Source organism: Perognathus longimembris, chromosome 6 (genome assembly GCF_023159225.1).
Source record: "Perognathus longimembris pacificus isolate PPM17 chromosome 6, ASM2315922v1, whole genome shotgun sequence".
Classification (NCBI taxonomy): Eukaryota; Metazoa; Chordata; class Mammalia; order Rodentia; family Heteromyidae; genus Perognathus; species Perognathus longimembris.
In genome coordinates, this window is record NC_063166.1 from 44,453,628 (window position 1) to 44,474,769 (window position 21,142).

At 43.6% G+C, this 21,142-nt stretch overlaps 1 protein-coding gene across 5 annotated transcripts in view; it reads right to left on the reverse strand.

Moving 5' to 3' along the window:
- Ubp1 (upstream binding protein 1) overlaps positions 1-13,026 on the reverse strand; it is a 69,616-nt gene extending 56,590 nt beyond the window's left edge. For 2 of the 5 annotated variants that reach the window (XR_007211279.1, XR_007211280.1), the window contains exon 1: positions 12,336-12,726. Coding sequence is in view for 3 of the 5 variants with exons in the window: in XM_048348629.1 (XP_048204586.1) it covers positions 12,336-12,715 (380 nt within the window). In the remaining 2 variants the exon portion in view is untranslated. Of the gene's footprint in view, positions 1-12,335; positions 12,727-12,939 lie in introns of those variants that run through there. The other 3 variants (XM_048348632.1, XM_048348629.1, XM_048348631.1) reach the window with 3 other exon arrangements.
- Between the last annotated feature and the right edge of the window lie 8,116 nt (positions 13,027-21,142).

Here is a 21,142-nt window from a genome sequence, read left to right on the forward strand (position 1 = left end):
GGCCCTGAGTCCAAGCCCCAGGACTGGCAAAAAAAAAAAAAAAGAATATGAACAACAAATGTTGGCAGAGACATCAGGGAAATATTGGGGAAAAGGAACCCTATAACACTATCAGTGCAAATCTAAACAAGTGCAACCACTCTGGAAGATGGTTTGAAGATTCCTCAAAAAACTAAAAATAGAACTACCCTAAGATCCAGTTTCGCCTCCACTACTCTTGGGCATCTACCCAGAATATCATAAGTCATGATACAGAAAAGACACCTGCACATCCATGTTCACTGCTGCACTATTTGTAACAGCCAAGTTAGCCCAGATGTTCTACAACAGATGAGTGGATCAAAAAAATGTTCATATGTACACTGGAATTTTGCTCATCAGAAAGAATAATACTGTTTCATTTGCAGGGAAACAGATGCACCTAATAAATTGTTGAGAGAGGTAAGCCATGCTCAGAAAGACAAATGGCACTGTTTTTTCTGATATGTGAAAGATCTAAAATACAAACATACATGATATGCAGGGCTGCATGCATAGACATACAAATTGACTAATATACTAATTGTATACAATTATTTGTATAGTTTCATATAAAAATAATTGACAGCCAGCATAGGGGAGGAGCCAACAGTGTAACTCCTTTGAACAACTAACAAACCATTCAACAAAATGAGTACCAGAAAGCTGAAACACATTCTGGGGAACAGAGGGCAGCAAGAACAGGGGGTACGTGAATGGAGGGAGGAAGGGTGGGGAAATACAGTCATTAAATTTAATGCATACTATATAAAAATTGAATTGTGTGACTTGACACATTGTACTCATAACCTGACTTTACAGAATTGAAACCCCTTTGTACAACTACTTAATAAAAACATTTTTTTAAGTTAGCCAGAAGTTGAATCCAGCCTGAGATGTGGAGTTTGATGGGAAGATAGGAAGAAAAAAAATGGATAGTTAGGAAGGACAATTTCATACATATATTCTTTTGCAGGGGCTGATCCTAGTGCTTGACCTGGGCCTTGGTCAAGAGGCTAAGCATCAACCATATAGGAAAAAGCCAAACAAGAACACTAGGCTGTCAGTTCAAATCCCAGTACCAGCACACAAAAAAAAAGGAAAGAAAGAAAAGAAAAGAATGAGTCTGGAATCTAGGATCAAGGCACTCAAAACAGCTTCTAACAACAGGACCCTTCCTAGCCTGAGAATAGAACCACAAACTTGTGCTGTGGTTTTGGTAGCCTTGTGGGTCTAGGATATCCCAGCTTCCCAGGATATAGGTGAAGAGAAAATATGCAAGCTTTTGCAAGCATCTCTGCACCCTTAGCTTCTCTAGGAAATGGCTAAGTCTGGATTAAGGTAAGATTCCCAGAAGTATGACAAACACATGAAAAGTCTGGCATATCAAATTATTCCAAGTAATTTTTTAATGCCAGAACTCAAAAATAACTAGGCATAGAAGGACAAACAAGACTCTAGGAATAAGAACCAACAGCAAAAACAACAGATGGTCTACCCCCAGTCCCAAATTGTCTCCTGGTATTAAGTTCTTTTCTGCTTCTATTGCAGACTAGAGTCTTGTTAGGTTGCTCAAAAGAGAAGCTCTTGTGGAAATGGTTCACATTCTAAATTATCAGACACTAACTATAAAAGTTTGAAGAAATAAAAGACATGACTGAGAAGACCTTAAAGGAACAGGAAACATTAAAAAGATAAAGCTAGGCACTGATGGCTCCCATCTGTAATCCAAGATAATCAGGGGCCTGAGATCTGAGGATGGTAGCTCAAAGGCAGGCAGCCCAGGCAAGAAAGTCCATGAGACTCTTATCTCAACTATCCACCAGAAAACTGGAAGTGGTACTGTGGCTTAAGTGGTAAAATGTTAGCCTTGAGCATAAGAAGTCAGGGACAGCGCCCAGGCCCAGAGTTGAAGCCCCATGGCTGACAAAAAAAAGCCAGACAGCAAAACAAAGATAGAACTGGAAAATGGAATTGCCAAAATTAAGAACCCAGGTTTAACAACAGCTCACAAAGAAGTGAAGAGTAAATTAGAAACTTAAGTTTATCCAGAAAACACAGAGAGTGAGAATATTTTCCATTGGCTGATGTCCTAGAAGAGGGAACAATGGTGCAGAGGTGATACTTGAAGAGATAAAGTCTGAGAAAATTCCAGAAACGATAAAAATGTACCAACTCACTGATTCAAGAAGCCCAAATAAGCCAGGCACTGGCAGCTTATGCCTGTAAGCCTAGCTACTCAAGAGGCTGAGATCTGAGGATAGCAGTTCAAAGCCAGCATTGGCAATTGGCAGTAAAGTACACGAGACTCTTATCTCAAAACAACCACCTGGAAACTGGAAGAGATGCTAGGTACAAAGTGGTAGAGCACTAGCCTTGAGCAAAAGAGCTCAGGGACAGTGCCCAGGCCCTGAGTTCAAGTTCTACTACCGCCAAAAAGAAGAAAGAGACAGAAGAAAGAAGAAGCCACCGCCCAAATAACCAAACTAGGATAAATGAAAAGAAATCCACTTATATCATTAAAACAAACCACAAGCCAGTTTTGTATATGGAAGTTTAATTTACTCAGCAAAATAGCAAGTATAGGAATCATTTGCACATAGGCATGGAGAGCAGAAGTTTTTCTTTGTTTTGTGTGTGTGTGTGTGTGTGTGTGTGTGTGTGTGTGTGTGTGTGTGTGTGTTTTAAATTTTGTTAGTCATGAGGCTTGAACCAACCCAGGGCCTGGGCATCATCCTTGAGCTCTTTTGCTCAAGCATGGCGCTCTACCACTTTGAGCCAGAGGGCCATTTCTGGTTTTTGGGTGGTTAATTGGAGATAAAGAGTCTCACAGACTTTTGCACCTGTGCTGGCATCAAATTGAGATCCTCAGATCTCAGCCCCCTCCCGAGTAGCTAGGATTACAAGTGCAAGCCACTGACACCCAGCTAAGGAGGAAAAGTTTTGAGTCTGGAATGATCTAGGAAAGTAGGGAACTGATGGGAAGAGTATACTACACTCCGTCTACTGAGCAAGACGAAGAATATGAACCAGTTACAACCAAGATAAAGAAAATCTGAATATTCCCAGGTCCACTACATAAATTACAAGTATAAACGTGTACTCATTGAAAAAGTGTTAAGTATTACTAAATCCAAAATGTATTCCAGGTTGAGCTTTATAAATTTTTTTTTTTTTTTTTTGGCCAGTCCTGGGCCTTGGACTCAGGGCCTGAGCACTGTCCCTGGCTTCTTCCCGCTCAAGGCTAGCACTCTGCCACTTGAGCCACAGCGCCGCTTCTGGCCGTTTTCTGTATATGTGGTGCTGGGGAATCGAACCTACGGCCTCGTGTATCCGAGGCAGGCACTCTTGCCACTAGGCTATATCCCCAGCCCGAGCTTTATAAAATTTTAAATAATGTTGAGCAGAATGACTTAAATCCATATAATCTCAGCTATTTAGTAGGTAGAAATCAGGAAATTGACCAGCCAGGGCATAAAAGATCCTGAGATGCCATCTCAACCAAAGTGTGTGGTGATACACACCTAACGTACAAAACTATGGGAGAAGCACAAAAGCTGGATACAATGACATGTCCCTGGCATCCTAGTGATGACGGGAAGCACAAATAGGAGGGTGGCCTTCTAGGCCTGCTCAGATATCAAGTGAGACCCTATCTTAAAAATAACCAACACAATAGGATGGTGGTATGGAGCAAATGGGAGTGCACCTGCCCAGAAAGTACAAGGCCCTGAGTTTTTAAACTCCAGTACACAGAAAGAAAAATATTTTGGGAAGCATTCTCTATAGTAAGTTAAATAAGACAACTAAAGATACAAGTTCTGAGTGCCTCTACAGAACATTTCATTAAAGCCCTAGGCAACCAACCCACAAAGAAAAATGGAAAATTACAAAGAAACAAATCTACCATTATTTAAAGCTATGGCCAACTACATAGAAAATCTGAGATGTTACAAATTATTATAGCACTACTAAGTTCAAAAGGTCTTAAAGAAAAAAAATAAGATACAACATGGAAACAGAAACAACAAGAAATAGCATTCCCAGGGCTGGGAATATGGCCTATTGGCAAGAGTGCTTGCCTCATATACATGAAGCCCTGGGTTCGATTCCCCAGCACCACATATATAGAAAATGGCCAAAAGTGGCAGTGTGGCTCAAGTTGGTAGAGTGCTAGCTTTGGGCAAAAAGTAGCCAGGGACAGTGCTCGGGCCCTGAGTCCAAGCTCCAGGATTGGCCAAAAAAAAAAAAAGAAAGAAAGAAATAGCATTCCCAAATGATTTTCCTCCAATCCATAGGGACCATATTCTCCTATGTAGAAAATTCTCAATTATGAATTGGTAGAATGCCTAAAGATGAACTGAAAAGGCCTGGGGTCCAGAGCTTCAAATTCCATCTCTGCCAATTGTTGAGGGACACTTTGTAGGCCACCGCTCCAAGCTCTAAAGAAAAGCTCTTTCTGCTTTTCTCAAGGAACATTATTTGTACTTTTAAAAAGCATTGATTATTCAAAATAAAAACAAAAGAAAAGAAAACTGAAAGGACTGAGGAAAGGAGGGAAAGACTTCGACAAAAAAGTCAGATCTAGCCTGGCACTGGTGGCTCATGCCTATAATCCTAGCTACTCAGAGGCTGAGATCTGAGGATCATGGTGAGAAGCCAGCATGGGCAGGACAGTCTGTGAGATTCTTTTTATTTTGCCAGTCCTGGGCCTTGGACTCAGGGCCTGAGCACTGTCCCTGGCTTCTTTTTGCTCAAGGCTAGCAACTCTGCCACTTGAGCCACAGCGCCACTTCGGGCCATTTTCTGTATATGTGGTGCTGGGGAATCGAACCGAGGGCCTCATGTATGGGAGGCAAGCTCTCTTGCCACTAGGCCATATCCCCAGCCCAAGTCTGTGAGATTCTTATCTCTAACCACTGAAAAACCAGAAATGGTGCTGTGGCTCTCAGTGGAAAAGCACTAGCCTTGAGCAAAAAGCAGACAGCGCCCAAGCCCTGAGTTTAAGCCCATGATTGACCAAAGAAAGAAAGAAAGAAAAAAAAAGCCAGATCTAGATTTTCCACAGAAATGTTCTGGAAATTAACAAGGTGAGACTATCATTTCAAGGAAAACATCTGATGGTATGTTGCCAATAATAAAATCTAAGCTTCCTTCTTTATCATGAGCCCTCCTCACCTAAGGAAACAGTAACTATATTAAGGAATATAATTATCTGATGCTATTAGAATAGAAAGTGTCAAAATCTGAAACATTTGCACAACTCAGAAAAACTATTTTCCAAATTTTCAATGAATGCATTTCAAAATAATGCAGGGTAAAAGATGCAATAAAAGGACTGAACGGAGGCAAGCATCAGTGGCTCACACCTATAATCCTACCTACCCAGAGAGCTGAGATCTGAGGACTGCAGTTCTAAGCTAACCAGGGCAAAAAAGTCCATGAGACCCTTATCTCCAATAAACTACTCAAAAAAAAAAAAAAGCCAGAAGTAGTACTGTGGCTCAAGTAGTAGAACACTAGTCTTGAGTAAAAGAAGCTCGGGGACAGAGCTCAGATCCTGAGTTCAAAGCCTACGGTCGGAAAAAAAAAGGAAAAGAAAAGAAACTACCTTGTCAAGTGTTAGTGCGGCATTAAAAAAGAATAACCATAATTACCCAAGGTGGCCATTAACATAAACTCCCTTTCTTCCACTTATGTATGTGGGGGTGACATTCTTCATATATGTCAACAAAACATTCCAGTAGCAGATATATGAATCTATCTGTCTTTCATGGAACCAGATATTTAAAGAATTTGGAGGGGTAAAAATGCCATTCATATGGCTAAGCTTTCTGTTTTGGATAACAGAGGGGGGTGGTGGTGGTGGTGGTGGTGGTGGTGGTGTGTGTGTGTGTGTTTTAAGAGTAGGTAGGGGTACTGGAATTTGAAACTCAGGGCCTCAAGTTTTGGCTGGAACTCTATCACTCAAGCGATGCTTCTAGCTCTGTTTCTTGATAATTATTTTGGAAATGGAATCTCTTAAGACTTTTCTTCCCTTAACTGGCTTCAAACTGTGATCCTCCTCCAATTCTAAGCCTGAATAGCTAGGACTGCAAATTGCAAACTATTTGTTTGTTGTGCTGGTCCTGGGGCTAGAACTCAGGGCCTGGTTGCTGTCCTTTGCTTTTTGCATGAGGCTGATGATATACCTCTTAAGCCACAGCTCCACTTGTGGTTTTTTGGTGATTAACAAGAATTAAGAGGGGGCTGGGAATATGGCCTAGTGGCAAGAGCACTTGCCTCGTATACATTTAGCCCTGGGTTCGATTCCCCAGCACCACATATATGGCACTGTGCCTCAAGTGGCAGAGTGCTATCCTTGAGCAAAAAGAAGCCAGGGACAGTGTTCAGGCCCTGAGTCCAAGCTCCAGGACTGGCAAAAAATAAAAAATAAAAAATTAAGAGTCTCATGGACTTTCCTGGTTAGGTTAGCTTCAAACTGTGACCTTTAGCTATCAGCTTCCTAAACTGCTAGGATTATAGGCATGAGCCACCAATGTCAGACTGAAAATAGTTTTTGTTTTTAATTTGGTAATAACCAATGGCCAGCAGTGTTAAGTATTTTTAAATTTCTTGATGCTTTCATTATAAAATGACTACAAAACATACAACATCTATTCCATTCATGTAAACCAAAATGAAACCTGAAACATGATTCCCATGATGGTCAAATACTTAAAATCACTGCTAAAGAGTTGAGGCTATAGCTGAGGGGGGGAAGCTCAGGACCAAAGGCAGATATTATTAGAGGAAGAACACAAAGGTGCAATGCCTATGTGCCTCTGATCATATAAAATAGTATTTATCAAAATGAACTCTAGGAAATGGAAACAAAGTTTTTTTTCTTTGTTGATGCTTTTCTTTTCTTTTCTTTCTGTCTTGTTTGTTCCTTTGTCTGTCTTTGGGAGGTAAGGAGGACCACAGAAATGGAGAGACAAAGAGTGAAGCAACACAGCCGTGGTACTCACTAAACAATATGTTGAAAATGAACTATAAAACTTTTAGGTGGGGATGGGAGGGACAAACTGGGAGAGGGAAGGAGTGACACTGTCCAAAAAGAAACTCTTTACCTGATTTATGTAACTGTAAACTCTGTACATCACCTTTATAATAACAACAAAAATTGCTTTTAAAAAGCTCAGGGACAGCACCCAGGACCAGGACTGGCACCAAGAAAAACAAATAAATAATACATAAGGAAAAATTTATGAATTTCAAGTGAAATCTGTAGTTCATATAATAGTACTGCACCAATGATTTCAGTTTTACAAGAAACGGAGTAAAGGGTGTGTATGTGTGTGTAAGTGTGTGTATGTACTCTCTACACTATTTCTATAACTTGTAAAAATTATTCCAAAATAAACTGTTTAAGTTAAAAAGTTCAAATACCAATACATAAGTTAATAAAAATTAGTTTTATCATACTTCAGTAATTTCAAATCTCCAAAACATCTAAAAAGTTAAAAAATTTATGAGTAGATAAAAACATTTAGAAAGAATTACACCAATGAATTTTAACCAACTTCATACCCATTTTCTACATTTGTTCAAAAGCAAGCAACTAAGTACCCTACAGCTTCTTTTAAATTCAGTCACAAGGAAATGGCACTGTGGCTCAAAGTGGTAGAGGGCTAGCCTTGAGTAAAAGTTTTCAGTGACAGTGCCTGGACCGAGTTCACCAACAACAACAAAAAATTCAGTCACAAAACCTACAGGAAAAGAGGATGACGCGTCAACAGCAAATAGCTGTATATCCTGATAAACCAACAAGTCCCAGTGTATGAAACAGCAAGTTTATGAGACCTTATCAATAAGCACTGAGACCTTATCAATAAGCCTAGGTTTCAAACAGCATTAGAACCAATTGGAGGATACCTCAATTGAACCAGTAGCTATGTAAATTAACCAGGATAGTTCTTACATAAAAACAACTTCTTGGGGCTGGGGATATGGCCTAGTGGCAAGAGAGCTTGCCTCGTATACATGAGGCCCTGGGTTCGATTCCCCAGCATCACATATACAGAAAACGGCCAGAAGTGGCGCTGTGGCTCAAGTGGCAGAGTGCTAGCCTTGAGCAAAAAGAAGCCAGGGACAGTGCTCAGGCCCTGAGTCCAAGGCCCAGGACTGGCAAAAAAAACAACTTCTTAAGTATGTAAGATTTCAATATTCAGCAAATTCTTTTCCAAGGCATCAAAGTTAATTGTTAGTCTATCCTAAGCCAGGCACTGGTGGCTCACCTCTGTAATCCTACCTATTCAGGGGATTGAGACTGGAGAATCACAGTTCAAACTCAGCCTAAGCAGTAAAGTCCCCGAGACTCTTACCTCCAAAAAGTTGTAAGTGGCACTGTAGCTCAAATGGTAGTGCCAGACTTAAGTGGAAATGGCTGAAGGAAAGCACTCAGATCCTGAGTTCAAGCTCCAGTGAGGACAAATAGATTGAATGGATAGATAGACAGATACCAAGGGTTGGAAATCTATGCCCTGAAGGCTCAATCTAGGCAACTGTTTTTTGTCTACCTGTGAGCTGAGTTGTTTAATAAAATTATTTAAAAAAGAAAAACTACATAAGACCAGACAGCATGCAAAGCACAGCATTTTACAGATTAAGTCTAGAAAGTTTTTAAACTTCGAAAGGTAAGTTTTATAGATATTGCTATGAATTCTGAAAGTATGCTCAGGTACAAAAGGTTTTGGAAATTTCCTGATCTTGACTTCTTTTTCAACTTTCAAAGACATATGTCAGCTATTCAGTGGCAACCTGTTTTAAAAGACCAAAATCAGTTATTAATAGCTACATAATAAACCTTAGCATTACTTTTATTAACAATACCTCAGCTGAATTCTTCCTGTTCCACTATTGATTCTGTAAAGTGACATTCTGATCCATAGATAAATACTCAAAGTTTATCTTCAGCTTGAAGCAGCTTGATTTAGCAAATTACAGATAAATTGTGGATGTTATCTCCCACTTCAAAATATGCAAAGTATATCTTTTGTTCCAAAATAGTTTTACAACACAGTCAAGTATAACAAACAGAGTTGAGACTATGCCTTTTAAAAGGTAATACTGGACTGGGAATATGGCCTAGTGATAGTGTGTTTGCCTTGTATACATGAAGCACTGGGTTCGATTCCTCAGCACCACATATACAGAAAAAGCCAGAAGGGACGCTGTGGCTCAAGTGGTAGAGTGCTAGCCTTGAGCAAAAAGAAGCCAGGGACGGAGCTCAGGCCTTGAGTTCAAGCCCCAGGACTGGTGCAAAAAAGGTAATACTGTTATGTTGTTGTATTTAGTATTTATTTAGAAACAAGGATCTTGCTATTTTGCTCAGGCTAACCAAATCGCTGGGACTCAAATGATTCTCCTGCCTCGGCCTCCATCCTACCACCAAGCCTGGCTGCAAAATTGTTAGAATAGTACAGTAATTTTTTTAAAACCATTTAAACCATTCAAAAATAAAGAGTTCAGCCAGGTGCTCGTGGCTCACCAGCTGCTACTCAGGAGGCTGAGCTTTGAGGATCAAGGTTGGAATACAGCTTGGGTCGGAAAGTCCCTAAGACTCTTATCTCCAATTAACCAAAAGAAAATCAGAAGTGGAGCTGTAGCTCAAAGTGGTAGAACACTAGCCTTGGGCAGAAAAGCTGGAGGACAGTGTCTAAGGCCTGAGTTTAAGCCCCACGACTAAAAAGAGTTCATAGCTGGGAACTGATGGCTTATGTCTATAATATTTGCTACTCAGGAGGCTGAGATCTGAGAACCATGGTTCAAAGCCAGCTGGGGTAGCAAAGTCTGTGAGACTCTTATCACCAATAAATTACTAAAACAGCCTAATGTGGAGCTGTGGTTCATGTGGTAAAGTGCTAGCCTTATCTCAGGGACAGCCCCCAGACCTTGAGTTCAAGCCCCAGGACCAGCACGCACGCGCACACACACACACACACACTTCATGCTTGTAGCTCCAGCATCAAAAATGTGTACATTTATTTTTTATATTTTACATGTTTGTACAAGTATATAAATACATATAGTTAAGTTCAATACTGATCTCATTCTGAAGATTAACTTGCTACAGACTTTGTTTCATGTAATAGAAAAATATCAAATAGCCTAAAAGATCCTCTTAGATATGTTGCTTTTGCTTTATTTTTTAAAAGATATTTGGTTATCTGCTGCACACTCCACAAAAACATGAATGACCCAGATTTCAAGTTACAGTGGGTTTCAGCCTTCACTCAGCCAGGGGAAAATGAGCCTGCCTCTAGGAGGGCAATACCACTGGTTGTTTAATTAAAACAATCACATCTTCAACCTTCAGTCCACTCATTTAGAAAAGAAAGGTTTCTACAATCTCTTCATTCACCTCTACAATCCTGATATATGAACTAAGATTTTAAAGAAGTGTTGTATGACCTGCCTAGTTACAAATAGAAACTGCAGCAGCTCAGAACACACAAGTGTTGTTACAAAACACACACAAAGTAAGAACCTAGGGGGTGGGGGAGCAAAAGTAACATCAGAAATTAGTCTCCTTTCAATCTCCAAAACCACTAAAAAAGAGAAAATAAATTAAGTCTCAGCATACCCCAATACCATCAGCCTACATTCCTTAACATAAATATGTATCTTAAGAGTCATATACCATTAAAACCATTTCTTTCTTTCAAGCTGTCATCTCCAAAAGCTGTGGAGACCATTTCCTAAAATAAGTCGTAAAAAATACCTCTGCTTTAAGCAATCCAAAAAAAGCAAATACAGTAAGCACACTTCTCTTTAAACAAATAAATGGAAAGCTATATGACAAAATATTTTTACCAAGAAGTTCTTTCTAATAATTTCCTCAAATTTATGTCTTGAACTTGAGAGAATAAAGCAAACCTTCCTTCCTGATTCCTATGTAAAATGCACTATCTCTAGAATTCCCTCTTGGGTGACCCCATGTCTTTCAGTAGCTCCATTTCCTCAACAACAGAGGCAGTTGTTTTAGAAAATAAGCCACCTAGGCAGTCACTAGTCTGGGCAGGAAAGTCTGTGAGACGCTAAATATCCAATAAACTACCCAAAGAGCAAAAAATGGAAGCGGTAGAGTGCTAGTGTTGAGTGAAAAAGCTCAGGGACAGGGCCCAAGCCCTGAATTCAAGCCCTAGGAGCAGCACACGCACCAAAAAAAAAAAAAAAAAAGAAAGAAAGAAAGAAAAAAAGGCCACCTCATCTAAAGCCCTCAAGTTATACAACTGCAAGAAGAGAGGAGGTGCTAAGTTCGGGGAGCCCAAACCAGGGCCAGGCGCTGGTGGCTTCATTCTCTTAAACAGGCTTTCCATCCCTGTCTCTGCTCCCAGAAACGTCTTCACCGTTCTGGAGGGTCATGGTTTCTCTTTTAAAATTAAAGAGCTCAATGACTTCAGGCCTCAGCTCTGATCACCCCAGAATAGCTCTGGGCCACAAAAAGTCCTCCTCCTCCTCCTGGAGCCATGGTGGGGTGCTAGTGGAAGGCACTGGAAAGCTGCACAGCCCTTCAAACACGTCGCATACACACTGCTCTAAAGAATTAAACCTACCCTCCATTCACAGCAAAGAAAAGCTTCCCAAGCCTCTGAATTTCAGGCTTCTATGAAGTGAATTTTTTAGGCTCCATAAACTATATTACAACAAAGCCGCTAAAAAAACTACATAAAGAAAAGCTTCCAAGCGTTCACCTAGATGGATAAAGGGCAGAAACTAAACGAGCTGCTTCAAGCTCTCAAAATTAAACAAAATGAATGGCTGCTGGTCCACACTGCAGAGATTAACCTATTGTGTGTGTGCTGTTACAATAACTGATCTTAAAACACCCCCAGCAAGTGGAAACGGCTAGTCTCCCAAATACGAAACTTCACTATGGGACAATCAGAAAAACACACGCGGGCGACCGAGCTTTTCCCTGCTGTTCTCTTCCTTATGGTATGATTGACTATTACAACATCAAGTGATTAAGACTTGCCACGGGGCAAGATGACAATGTAGAACAACCGAGGAGAAAACGACAAAACACCGCAGACTACTTTTCCCCATGTGGTACAGTGCGCTCCGGCTCCGGGGACGGGGAGAGGGGGTGTAAGCCACCCTAAAAGGGGTGCCCCCTTCCCCCCTAACCACTTTACTAGCTAAATCCCTGCCCGCCCGTCACCCAGAGGCCTGCGGGGTTCCAAGGCCCCGGCGCCACGCGGCAGGACCCCGACCCGCGCCCCGTGGGGCCGGCCCCCGCCCCCCGTGGAGAGCCGCCGCGCGCCCCGTACCTCATGCTGTAAGCGCCGGCGCCCAGCTCCTGCCCGATGCCCGAGAGGCTGGAGTCGAAGTCGTGCACCAGCCCAGACTCGATCACCTCGTCCATCTTGAGCACCCAGGCCATCTTCCGGCCTCGCCGCCGCCCGGTACAACGCGGCCTTCGGGTCCGAGGCGAAGGAGCTCGAGCTCCGCGGGCGCGTCCTGAGGGAGGGCGCGGGTGAAGCCTCCGGCGGCGCGGCGAGGGGTCACCAGCGGCGGCCCGGGAGGCGGCCGAGACGAGAACGGCCGAGGCCCAGCTGGCAGGGTACAGCGCGCCGGCGAGCAGCTGCAGCGGGAGCGACCGGGCCGCGGGCAGCGCCTCCCTCCCGCGGACACCGGCCCCGCGCCTCATGCCGCCGCCGCCACCCGCCCCCAGCGCCGCTCGCGCGGACGCCGCTGCCCGCCCCGCCCCGGGGCCCCCGGTCGCATCTTCCCCCCCCCCCCGGCGGCGCGGGACCGCAGCCCGCTCTAGCGACCGCGTGGGGCCAGCCCTTAGCACGCCCGTCACCCGCCCCCCGGCCTCGACCCCCAGGCCCGCCCGCCCAAAGGCTCCAGCGCCCCTTCTCCCCGGCCAACCCCGCCGACGCCGCTCCGCCGGCCCCGGACGCTGGCTTCGATTCGGGTCCGACTCGGGCTCGCTTGCCGCTTCCGCCTCCTCCGGCCACGCCCCCACTCCGCCCGGCCCGCCCCTGCGCTCGCTCCCCGCCCAAGCTCGCCCCACACGGCCCCCCGCGCTCTGGGCCACACCCCGCGCCTCCGAGCGAGGGAACAGCCCGGGTGGAGCGGCGGCCCCGCCCACGCGGGTGGTTCTGGGCCTTGCAGAGCCTGAGTCTCCACGCGCGTCGGCCCGGGAAAAAGCGGGGCCATTAGGGCTCTGATTCCCTCCCCATCCAGAGAGCGCGGTGATTGACTGGCAAACTGGGCAATAGCCGCACGCGCTTGGACGAGGCTTTTCCCGGTCTCCGCCTCTCCTGGGCGGGACAACCAATCAAAACCTTCTCTTTGGACCGACTGAAGGACTAGATTTGCTGCCAAAAGAAAGAGTTCATTGGATTGCACTGCAGGAAATGGTTCCAGGCGCCATTTCCGGAGTTGCTTTGCCCCTTTGGGGTATTTCCCAATAGTCTCCGATTTGGGCTCTTATTATAGCGGGGAAGAACGGTTCGCTACTTTTCTGAATATTCAAAGGCCTGCTGTACCGGAAACCTTGACTGACATGAGAACGAGCCAATCAGCCTTCCCGTGAAAGCTCTGGATGTCTTCCCCCAGAGCTTTGCAGCCCTAGAAGGATGGAGAACCTAAGTTAAACTAGCGTTTCGGGCCTAGTAGCCCAGACGTTATGCTGACTTTGAACCTTTAGGAATCACTGGAACCGCAGCGATCTTCAGAAAGCCTGAGGGATCTCCCGCTGCTCCCCAGCCTGGCTTGTGCCCTGGGGCTAAAGGATCCAAGTACCGTTTCCCTGATGGAGACTAATGGGAAGGAAGGAAGCCTGGGCTGACTTAGGAGGTCCTCCTGCGATCTCAGCAAATCAAGGCCCTCGGGCTTTGATCTGACCTCTTCAAGCTGAAAGGAGCTCATTGCCTCCAACCGAGGCTCAAATACTGAGCATTGATTAGCCCTTCACCCCGATTCACCAGTTTAGAAAGCAGATCTCAGCCTAGTAATACAGTGGCTGTTGACTAGGAAAACTCATTTGCCTTAAATTAGTATCTGGCAGGAGGTTTGGTTTTAGCAAACATTTTATTTGATACAGTCACTGAAATACATAGAAGTTACATCTTAGTATTCAACACCATCCAGATGAGGAGAATCAGATGCAAATACGTGAAAAGATCTCATACCAAAATCACACAGTTGCGGAGTCAGGTCTGATTAAAACACATGTCTAGATTCCAGGTAAAAACAAGCTTTAAAGTTTGTTTCCTTAAGAAAACTCTGTTACAACCATTACAAATAACCTCCACAACCAATCAGAAAGTAGGAGGAGGGTGGCTGGGAGTGTGACTTAGCGGTAGAGTCCTTGCCTAGCATGCATCAAGCCCTGGGTTTGATTCCTCAGTACCACATACACAGAAAAAGCCAGGAGTGGCACTGTGGTTCAAGTTGTAGAGTGCTAGCCTTGAGTGAAAGAAGCTCAGGGATAGTGCCAGTCTCCAGGACAAGAGAGAGAGAGGAGTTATTGATGTCTCAGATACATCTTCATTCTGTGGATACTAGTCAGTAATCTAGCTTTAGTTTGTCTTTTCAGTTGGTCTTCGGGCTTGAATTCAGGGCCTGAGTACTGTTCCTGAGCAGTTTTGCTCAAGGCTAGCACTTTACCACTTGAGCTACAGCACCACTTCTGGTTTTCTAGTGGTTAACTGGAAATATGGAAATAAAGGGTCTTATGTACTTTGCTGCCTGGGCTGGCTTTGCACTGTAATTCCTAGATCTCAACCTCCTGAGTAGCTAGGATTACAGGAGTGAGCCACCCAGCTTTTTTATTTTTTACTCCAACACTGGGATTCACTTTTGCTCATTGACTAGCATTCTACCACATGAGCTAAGCTTCCGATCTGAAGCTTCAGTGTCTTAACGTACAACCAATGGGTACTCTGTAAGGTGTTATCTCTTTTGCTCTCACTACTTTTGCCCAACAATCTAAATTCTAAAGTAAAGCTACACCCCCTCAAAATAATCTTTCTTTCGATTTACAGAACTCAGACCTCTGGAAACCTTCAGACAAGTTCAGAATGTATAATGTCCACCTCCTTCTTTAATCCTGTGTATCTACTAACACAAAGCACATACATCACTGGGAAGATTAGCTTGCAAAAAAATACTGTGTTTGTCTAAAGAAAACACAGGAACTAGCCCAAGATGTTGATGATGAGTGGACTAGTCCTGCCAAAAGAAGGAAAAGGGTTTAAAGTGCTCCGAATGACAAAGATCCCACTCAGTACATAACCTTCCTGCCAATTGTGCCATGGACCCTCCTTTCATTACTTATAAAAGCCTTTCTGTGTCCCCGAGTTCTCTTAAGATTTAACTTTGAGGATAAATAGCGCCCCCTCCCTCCACCCCCTCCCCCCACCCCCACCCCCATGGCGGGGGAGCTTGTAGTTCACCTGATTCCTTTAGAGTTGGCTTTGGGCAGTGACTGAGTAGACTAATCTACATGGGTCCAGCACACAGATTGACCAGGTCAGTTTCTAAATTGGGAAACACAAATAAATAGAATGGGAGGAGGAGTAATTCTCTGATTCTTGACATGACTATAATAGTACAAATGTGTTATTTTTCAAACAGTCTCCCCTTTTGCCTGGACCGTGACCTTCAAGTTGCTTAATCTTCTGCTGTAGCTAGAATACAGGTGCACACCATCATGACCAATATTTTTTATTGGCTGAGACGGGGGTTTTGTGAGCTTATTTTCCCTAAACTGGCCTCTACCCAGAATATTCCCAATCTGGGCTGGGAATGTGGCCTAGTGGTAAAGTGCTCGTCTTGTATACATGAAGCCCTGGGTTCGATTCCTCAGCACCACATATATAGAAAAAAGCTGGAAGTGGCACTGTGGCTCAAGAGGTAGAGTGCTAGCCTTGAGCAAAAAGAAGTCAGGGACAGTGCTCAGGCCCTGAGTCCATGCCCCAGGACTGGCAACAAAAACAAAACAAATAAACAGAATATTCCCAATCTCAGTCTAATAATTAGGATTGCAGATGTTTTCAATTCAAGATTCTCTGCACTACTTCTTGAGTAGCTGAGAGTACAAGGCAAAGTCACTACTCCCACCTGTTTTTATTTATTTATTTTTACCAATTTCCTTAATCAAGCTCTACCCCAAGTAAAAGCCGCATCCATGTAAAAAGCAGAGACTGAAATATCTAAGAAAGTAACAGTAATCCTAATCTAAAAGTTGGAAACATATTGTTATCTTGTTGCAACTTTAGAAATACACCTCTGTGGCTAGGATGTGATAGGTACTTAGAAACTCTGCCTGAAAAGCACTGAGCCCTCCCTTGGGTTCCTATGATAACTAAAAGCTGATAACAACTTTCCATTTTGTGAGTCTCCCTTTTTTGGGGGGTCAGGTTGCTGCTTAGCTCTGCCTGCAGGCATAATAATCTGATCCCCAACAGTCTAGTTCCCCTTCAAGGCTGAAGGCACAAAGAGCAGCTGAGACACCCTCCTGTTAGCTTTTACAATGCTCTGCTGCAAACACTTGAAAAGGCTTCTGAAAAATCTCCTGCCATTGTCCTAAACCTGCAATCACCTTGGATTCTGGGAGCAGGGAAGTGTTCAACATAGATCCCATAGGTAAGGTTACTAACCAAATAAGAACAATCATCTCAAGGGCACTGGATTGTCCCTTTGAGCACCAAGGGTGTTTCCAGGGCCACCTGGCAGAACCAGAAATGAGGTAATGATCATTCAGACCAGATTTTGACGAAGAATGCTTGATTGTGCACACCTCTTACCCCTGTGCCATTCCTTCTCTCTTTAAAATTAGAGCCCCAAAGATGGGCTGAAATGCTTAAGCTCTGTCTTCTGCAACTCTGTCTTTGTTTTGGTTAAAATCATTGCTTGCTTTATTCCTCCCCCTTTCTGTCTGCTCTCTCCTCCCCTCTCCTCTCCTCTTAGTTCCCTCCTCTTCTGTCCTCCCCTTTCTCCCTCTCCTCTCTCTTCTCTTTCTCCTCTTTTTCCTTATTTTACTTCTACTTCTGAACTGTGAATGTTTCCTATGTATACCATCATATTACTGAATTTCTATTTGATTTCCATGAGCTTTCCAAGTATATACACAGTGATAGTTTTGTGCATATATGTGTGTGTATGCCTGCACATGCACAACTGTTTACTGGCCTAGGGCTTGAACTCAGGGTCTGGGTACTGTCTCTGAGCTTTTTGTTCACAAGGCTAGCATCCTACCACTTAAGCCATAAATCTACTTTTGGCCTTTTGGTGGTTAATTGGAGATATCACAGACTTTCATGCATGGCCTAGCTTTGAACTGCCATCCTCAGATCTCAGCCTCCTGAGTAGCTAGGACTATAGGCATGAATCACCAGCATCCAGCTCACAGTGATCATTTTAACCTTCTCCTTTTTCCTTTCTAATTTCTTTTTTCTGGCATAATTCTATGGTTTAGTGCCTTTAGAAACTATTAAGTGGGGGGATGGAAATATGGCCTAGTGGTAAAAGTGCTCGCCTCATATACATGAAGCCCTGGGTTCGATTCCTCAGCACCACATATATGGAAAAAACCAGTAGGGTGCTGTGGCTCAAGTGGTAGAGTGCTAGTATTGAGCAAAAAGAAGCCAGGGACAGTGCTCAGGCCCTGAGTTCAAGCCCGAGGACTGGCAAAAAAACAAAACAAAAACTATTAAGTGGGGCTGGGAGTGTAGCTCAGTGATAGAGTACTTGCCTAGCAGTATAGGGCTCCTAGTTTGAGCCCCAGCGCCACAGGAAAGCACTATTGTGTAATCATGATAAATGTGATTGTGCTAGCTGACACTATAGCCTCAAGTTCATTGACTCCTTCCTTCAAAAGATGGAGCCTAATTACTCTTCATCAATATGGGGACCTATGGGGACCTATGAGGTCCTTATCGATCTTATAATATCTATCCAGAATGTAAAACTTCAGGCTTTATTCTTCCTTTTTATGTGTTGTCCCTCTCCCATTCCCCCTCTCTCTCTCCCCTCTCCTTCTCCTTCTCACTTCCTCCTTTCTTCTCTTGATCTCCCCCTCTTCCTCTCCCCTTCTCCGCCTCCTCCTCTTTCTCCTCTTCTCCTCTACTTTCCCTCTCCTCCTCTCCTCCTCCCTCATCCAAACTTCTGGGTAAGACTAGGCTTCTTGGGGCTGGGGATATAGCCTAGTGGCAAGAGCGCTTGCCTCGTATACATGAAGCCCTGGGTTTGATTCCCCAGCACCACATATACAGAAAATGGCCAGAATTGGCACTGTGACTCAAGTGGCAGAGTGCTAGCCTTGAGCAAAAAGAAGTCAGGGACAGTGCTCAGGCCCTGAGTCCAAGGCCCAGGACTGGCAAAAAAAAAAAAGACTAGGCTTCTTTCTTTAGACCTCTAGCTTGCTTTATGTGTGGTCTTCTCCCTTTATTAAGGCATTTCTTGTTGCTCAGTCTTCTCAAGGGCTCCCCTTTGTGCTATCTCTGATTCAATGGGCTGAAACATTCCAGGCCACAAAAGCCCCAAAAAGATAGATGACAGCTACACTGGAAGAAATAGAGGCATCAGGGCAGCTAGAAAGAGTGTAGTAGTAGAAAGATGCTTTGAAATTGATTTCCCAAACTTTACATAGCCTTAGCACCAGAGCGACAACCTTCCCTCAATCTAGGCTTAAGGGTTTTGGATTTGTCTCTGGGAAGGAATACTTTTCCTGGTCAGTGACGAGGGTTCTCTTCTTTTCTTCCAGACAGACGACACATTCATCTGTTCTTAAAGGCTCACCTCTGGGCTGTATGCTTTGTTGTGACATGTCCAGGTTACAAACTACCAGATCAAGAAGTTTGGCTTCCAAACAGTACTTTTATTTGATCTGTTCCACTGGAATGCCTCTAAATGCTCCTCTTGCTGGATCTGGACCTGTATAAGGGATGGCAGCAGTCTTTGCCTAGCAAATTCTAGATACCCAGCTGTTTTCTGTTCAACTGTGCCACCCTATACAGCCCACTGTTTTTTTCCCTTTCCTGTGGCACAGAGTGTGTGGTTTCTCTCACTCACCTTATATGACCACGTTGTCACTGGCCAAAAAAAGTGGCTTAGAATCTGTCTCCATGGAGATCTTCTCCATGCTTAAAATTTCACAGAAGTCCCACCAATCATCTCCTGTTATCTGAGGAAGTAAGTTCCTCTCCTTCTTTTCTTTCCTCTTGGAATCTCCCATTCTGTACTGTTCCTGCTTTAACCCTCTGGATAAACTTTAGTATTCTACTCTCTGCCCTGTGTGAGAGCCTTTCCCTTTCTAACATTTCAGAACTGCTAATTAAAATTCAGGCCAAGCCTGGAGCTTTTTCCCAGAAGGAAAAATCAGCAATGAATAGAATAAGTCATAAAAAGTCCCATCAATGTCTGAAAGGACCAGACAGATTCACTATGGAATTTCACTGGACCTTTAAGAGGAACTAATTCCAATCCTCCCCAAAGAATTCCATAAAATAGAAAGGGAAGGGATACTACCAAACTCATTCTATAAAGCCCAATGTTTCCCTAATACCAAAATTAAATAAGAATACAACAAAAAGAAAGCTATATATTGATATCCTTGATGAACATATATGTAAATATTCACAACAAAATATTTGCAGCTCAAATAAAAAATACACATTAAAAGGATCATATACTATGTATGACCCAGTTTCTTCTGGGATGTGGGAATGATTCAGCATATGCAAATCAATAAATAAAATATAGGGCAAGGGCTGGGAATATAGCCTAGTGGCAAGAGTGCTTGCCTCGTATACATGAAGCCCTGGGTTCAATTCCCCAGCACCACATGTATAGAAAATGGCCAGAAGTGGCGCTGTGGCTCAAGTGGCAGAGTGCTAGCCTTGAGCGAAAAGAAGCCAGGGACAGTGCTCAGGCCCTGAGTCCAAGCCCCAGGACTGGCAAAAAATAAAAATAAATAAATAAATAAAATAAATAAATAAAGGGCAAAAATCACATTGTCATCTCAGAATGTGCAGAAAAGACCTTCGCCAAATTCAACATTCTTTCATGATAAAAACCCAAGAAACTATAAATAGAAGAATCATACCTTAACATGACAAAGACTACATAGTTAAACCTATAGCCAGCATTATACTGATTGGGAAAAGTAAGAGTGTTTCTTTCAAATCAGGGATTAGACAAGACACACACACACACACACACACACACACACACACACACACAAAATATCTACCTTTTTTTTTTCTGTGAGTGGGAAGACTCTGGCAATAGAGAAAGACTAGAGTCTGAAAAGATAAAGAGAGGAAGGGGAAAGAACCATGAACCATGAAGGAGATGGTGGGAGGCAGAAAGCCACAGAGAAACCACACCAATACCAGAAAGGCAGTGAGAAGTTCTAAGCCCATCCCTGTCTTCCTATGGAGCAGGATAGCTGAAGTTTCCATGAAAAGGTAAGATAGACCCAAGAGGTGATGGCTCACACCTGTATTCCTAACTACTCAGGAGGCTGAGATCTGAGGATCACTGTTCAAAGCCAGCCGTGGAAAGACTCTTCTCTCTGATTAACTATCAAAAAGCTAGAAGTGGGCTGGGAATATGGCCTAGTGGCAAGAGTGCTTGCCTGGTATATATGAAGCCCTGGGTTCAATTCCCTAGTGCCAAATATATAGAAAATGGCCAGAAGTGGCGCTGTGGCTCAAGTGGCAGAGTGCTAGCCTTGAGCAAAAAGAAGCCAGGGACAGTGCTCAGACAATGAGTCCAAGGCCCAGGACTGGCAAAAAAAAAAAAGCTAGAAGTGGAGGTGTGGCTCAAGTGGTAGAGCAGTAGCCTTGAGCAAAAAATAAAAGTTCATGGACAGCATGTAGGTCCTGCATTCAAGCTCCAGGACTAGTACAAAAAAGAAAAAAAGAAAAAAAAAACAACAAGAAAGAAAGGGAAAATAGACAGATTGCCACTCCTAACTGTGGAAAAAGCCCACACAATACCATAAGCCTCAATCCTAGTACAGGATTTGTGAAACAGTGAATGACTACTCCAGTGTAGAAAGGCTAGGCATGGTAAAGAAATGTGTTCTGTTATCTTCTTTACCTTAGTAGGCCTAGTA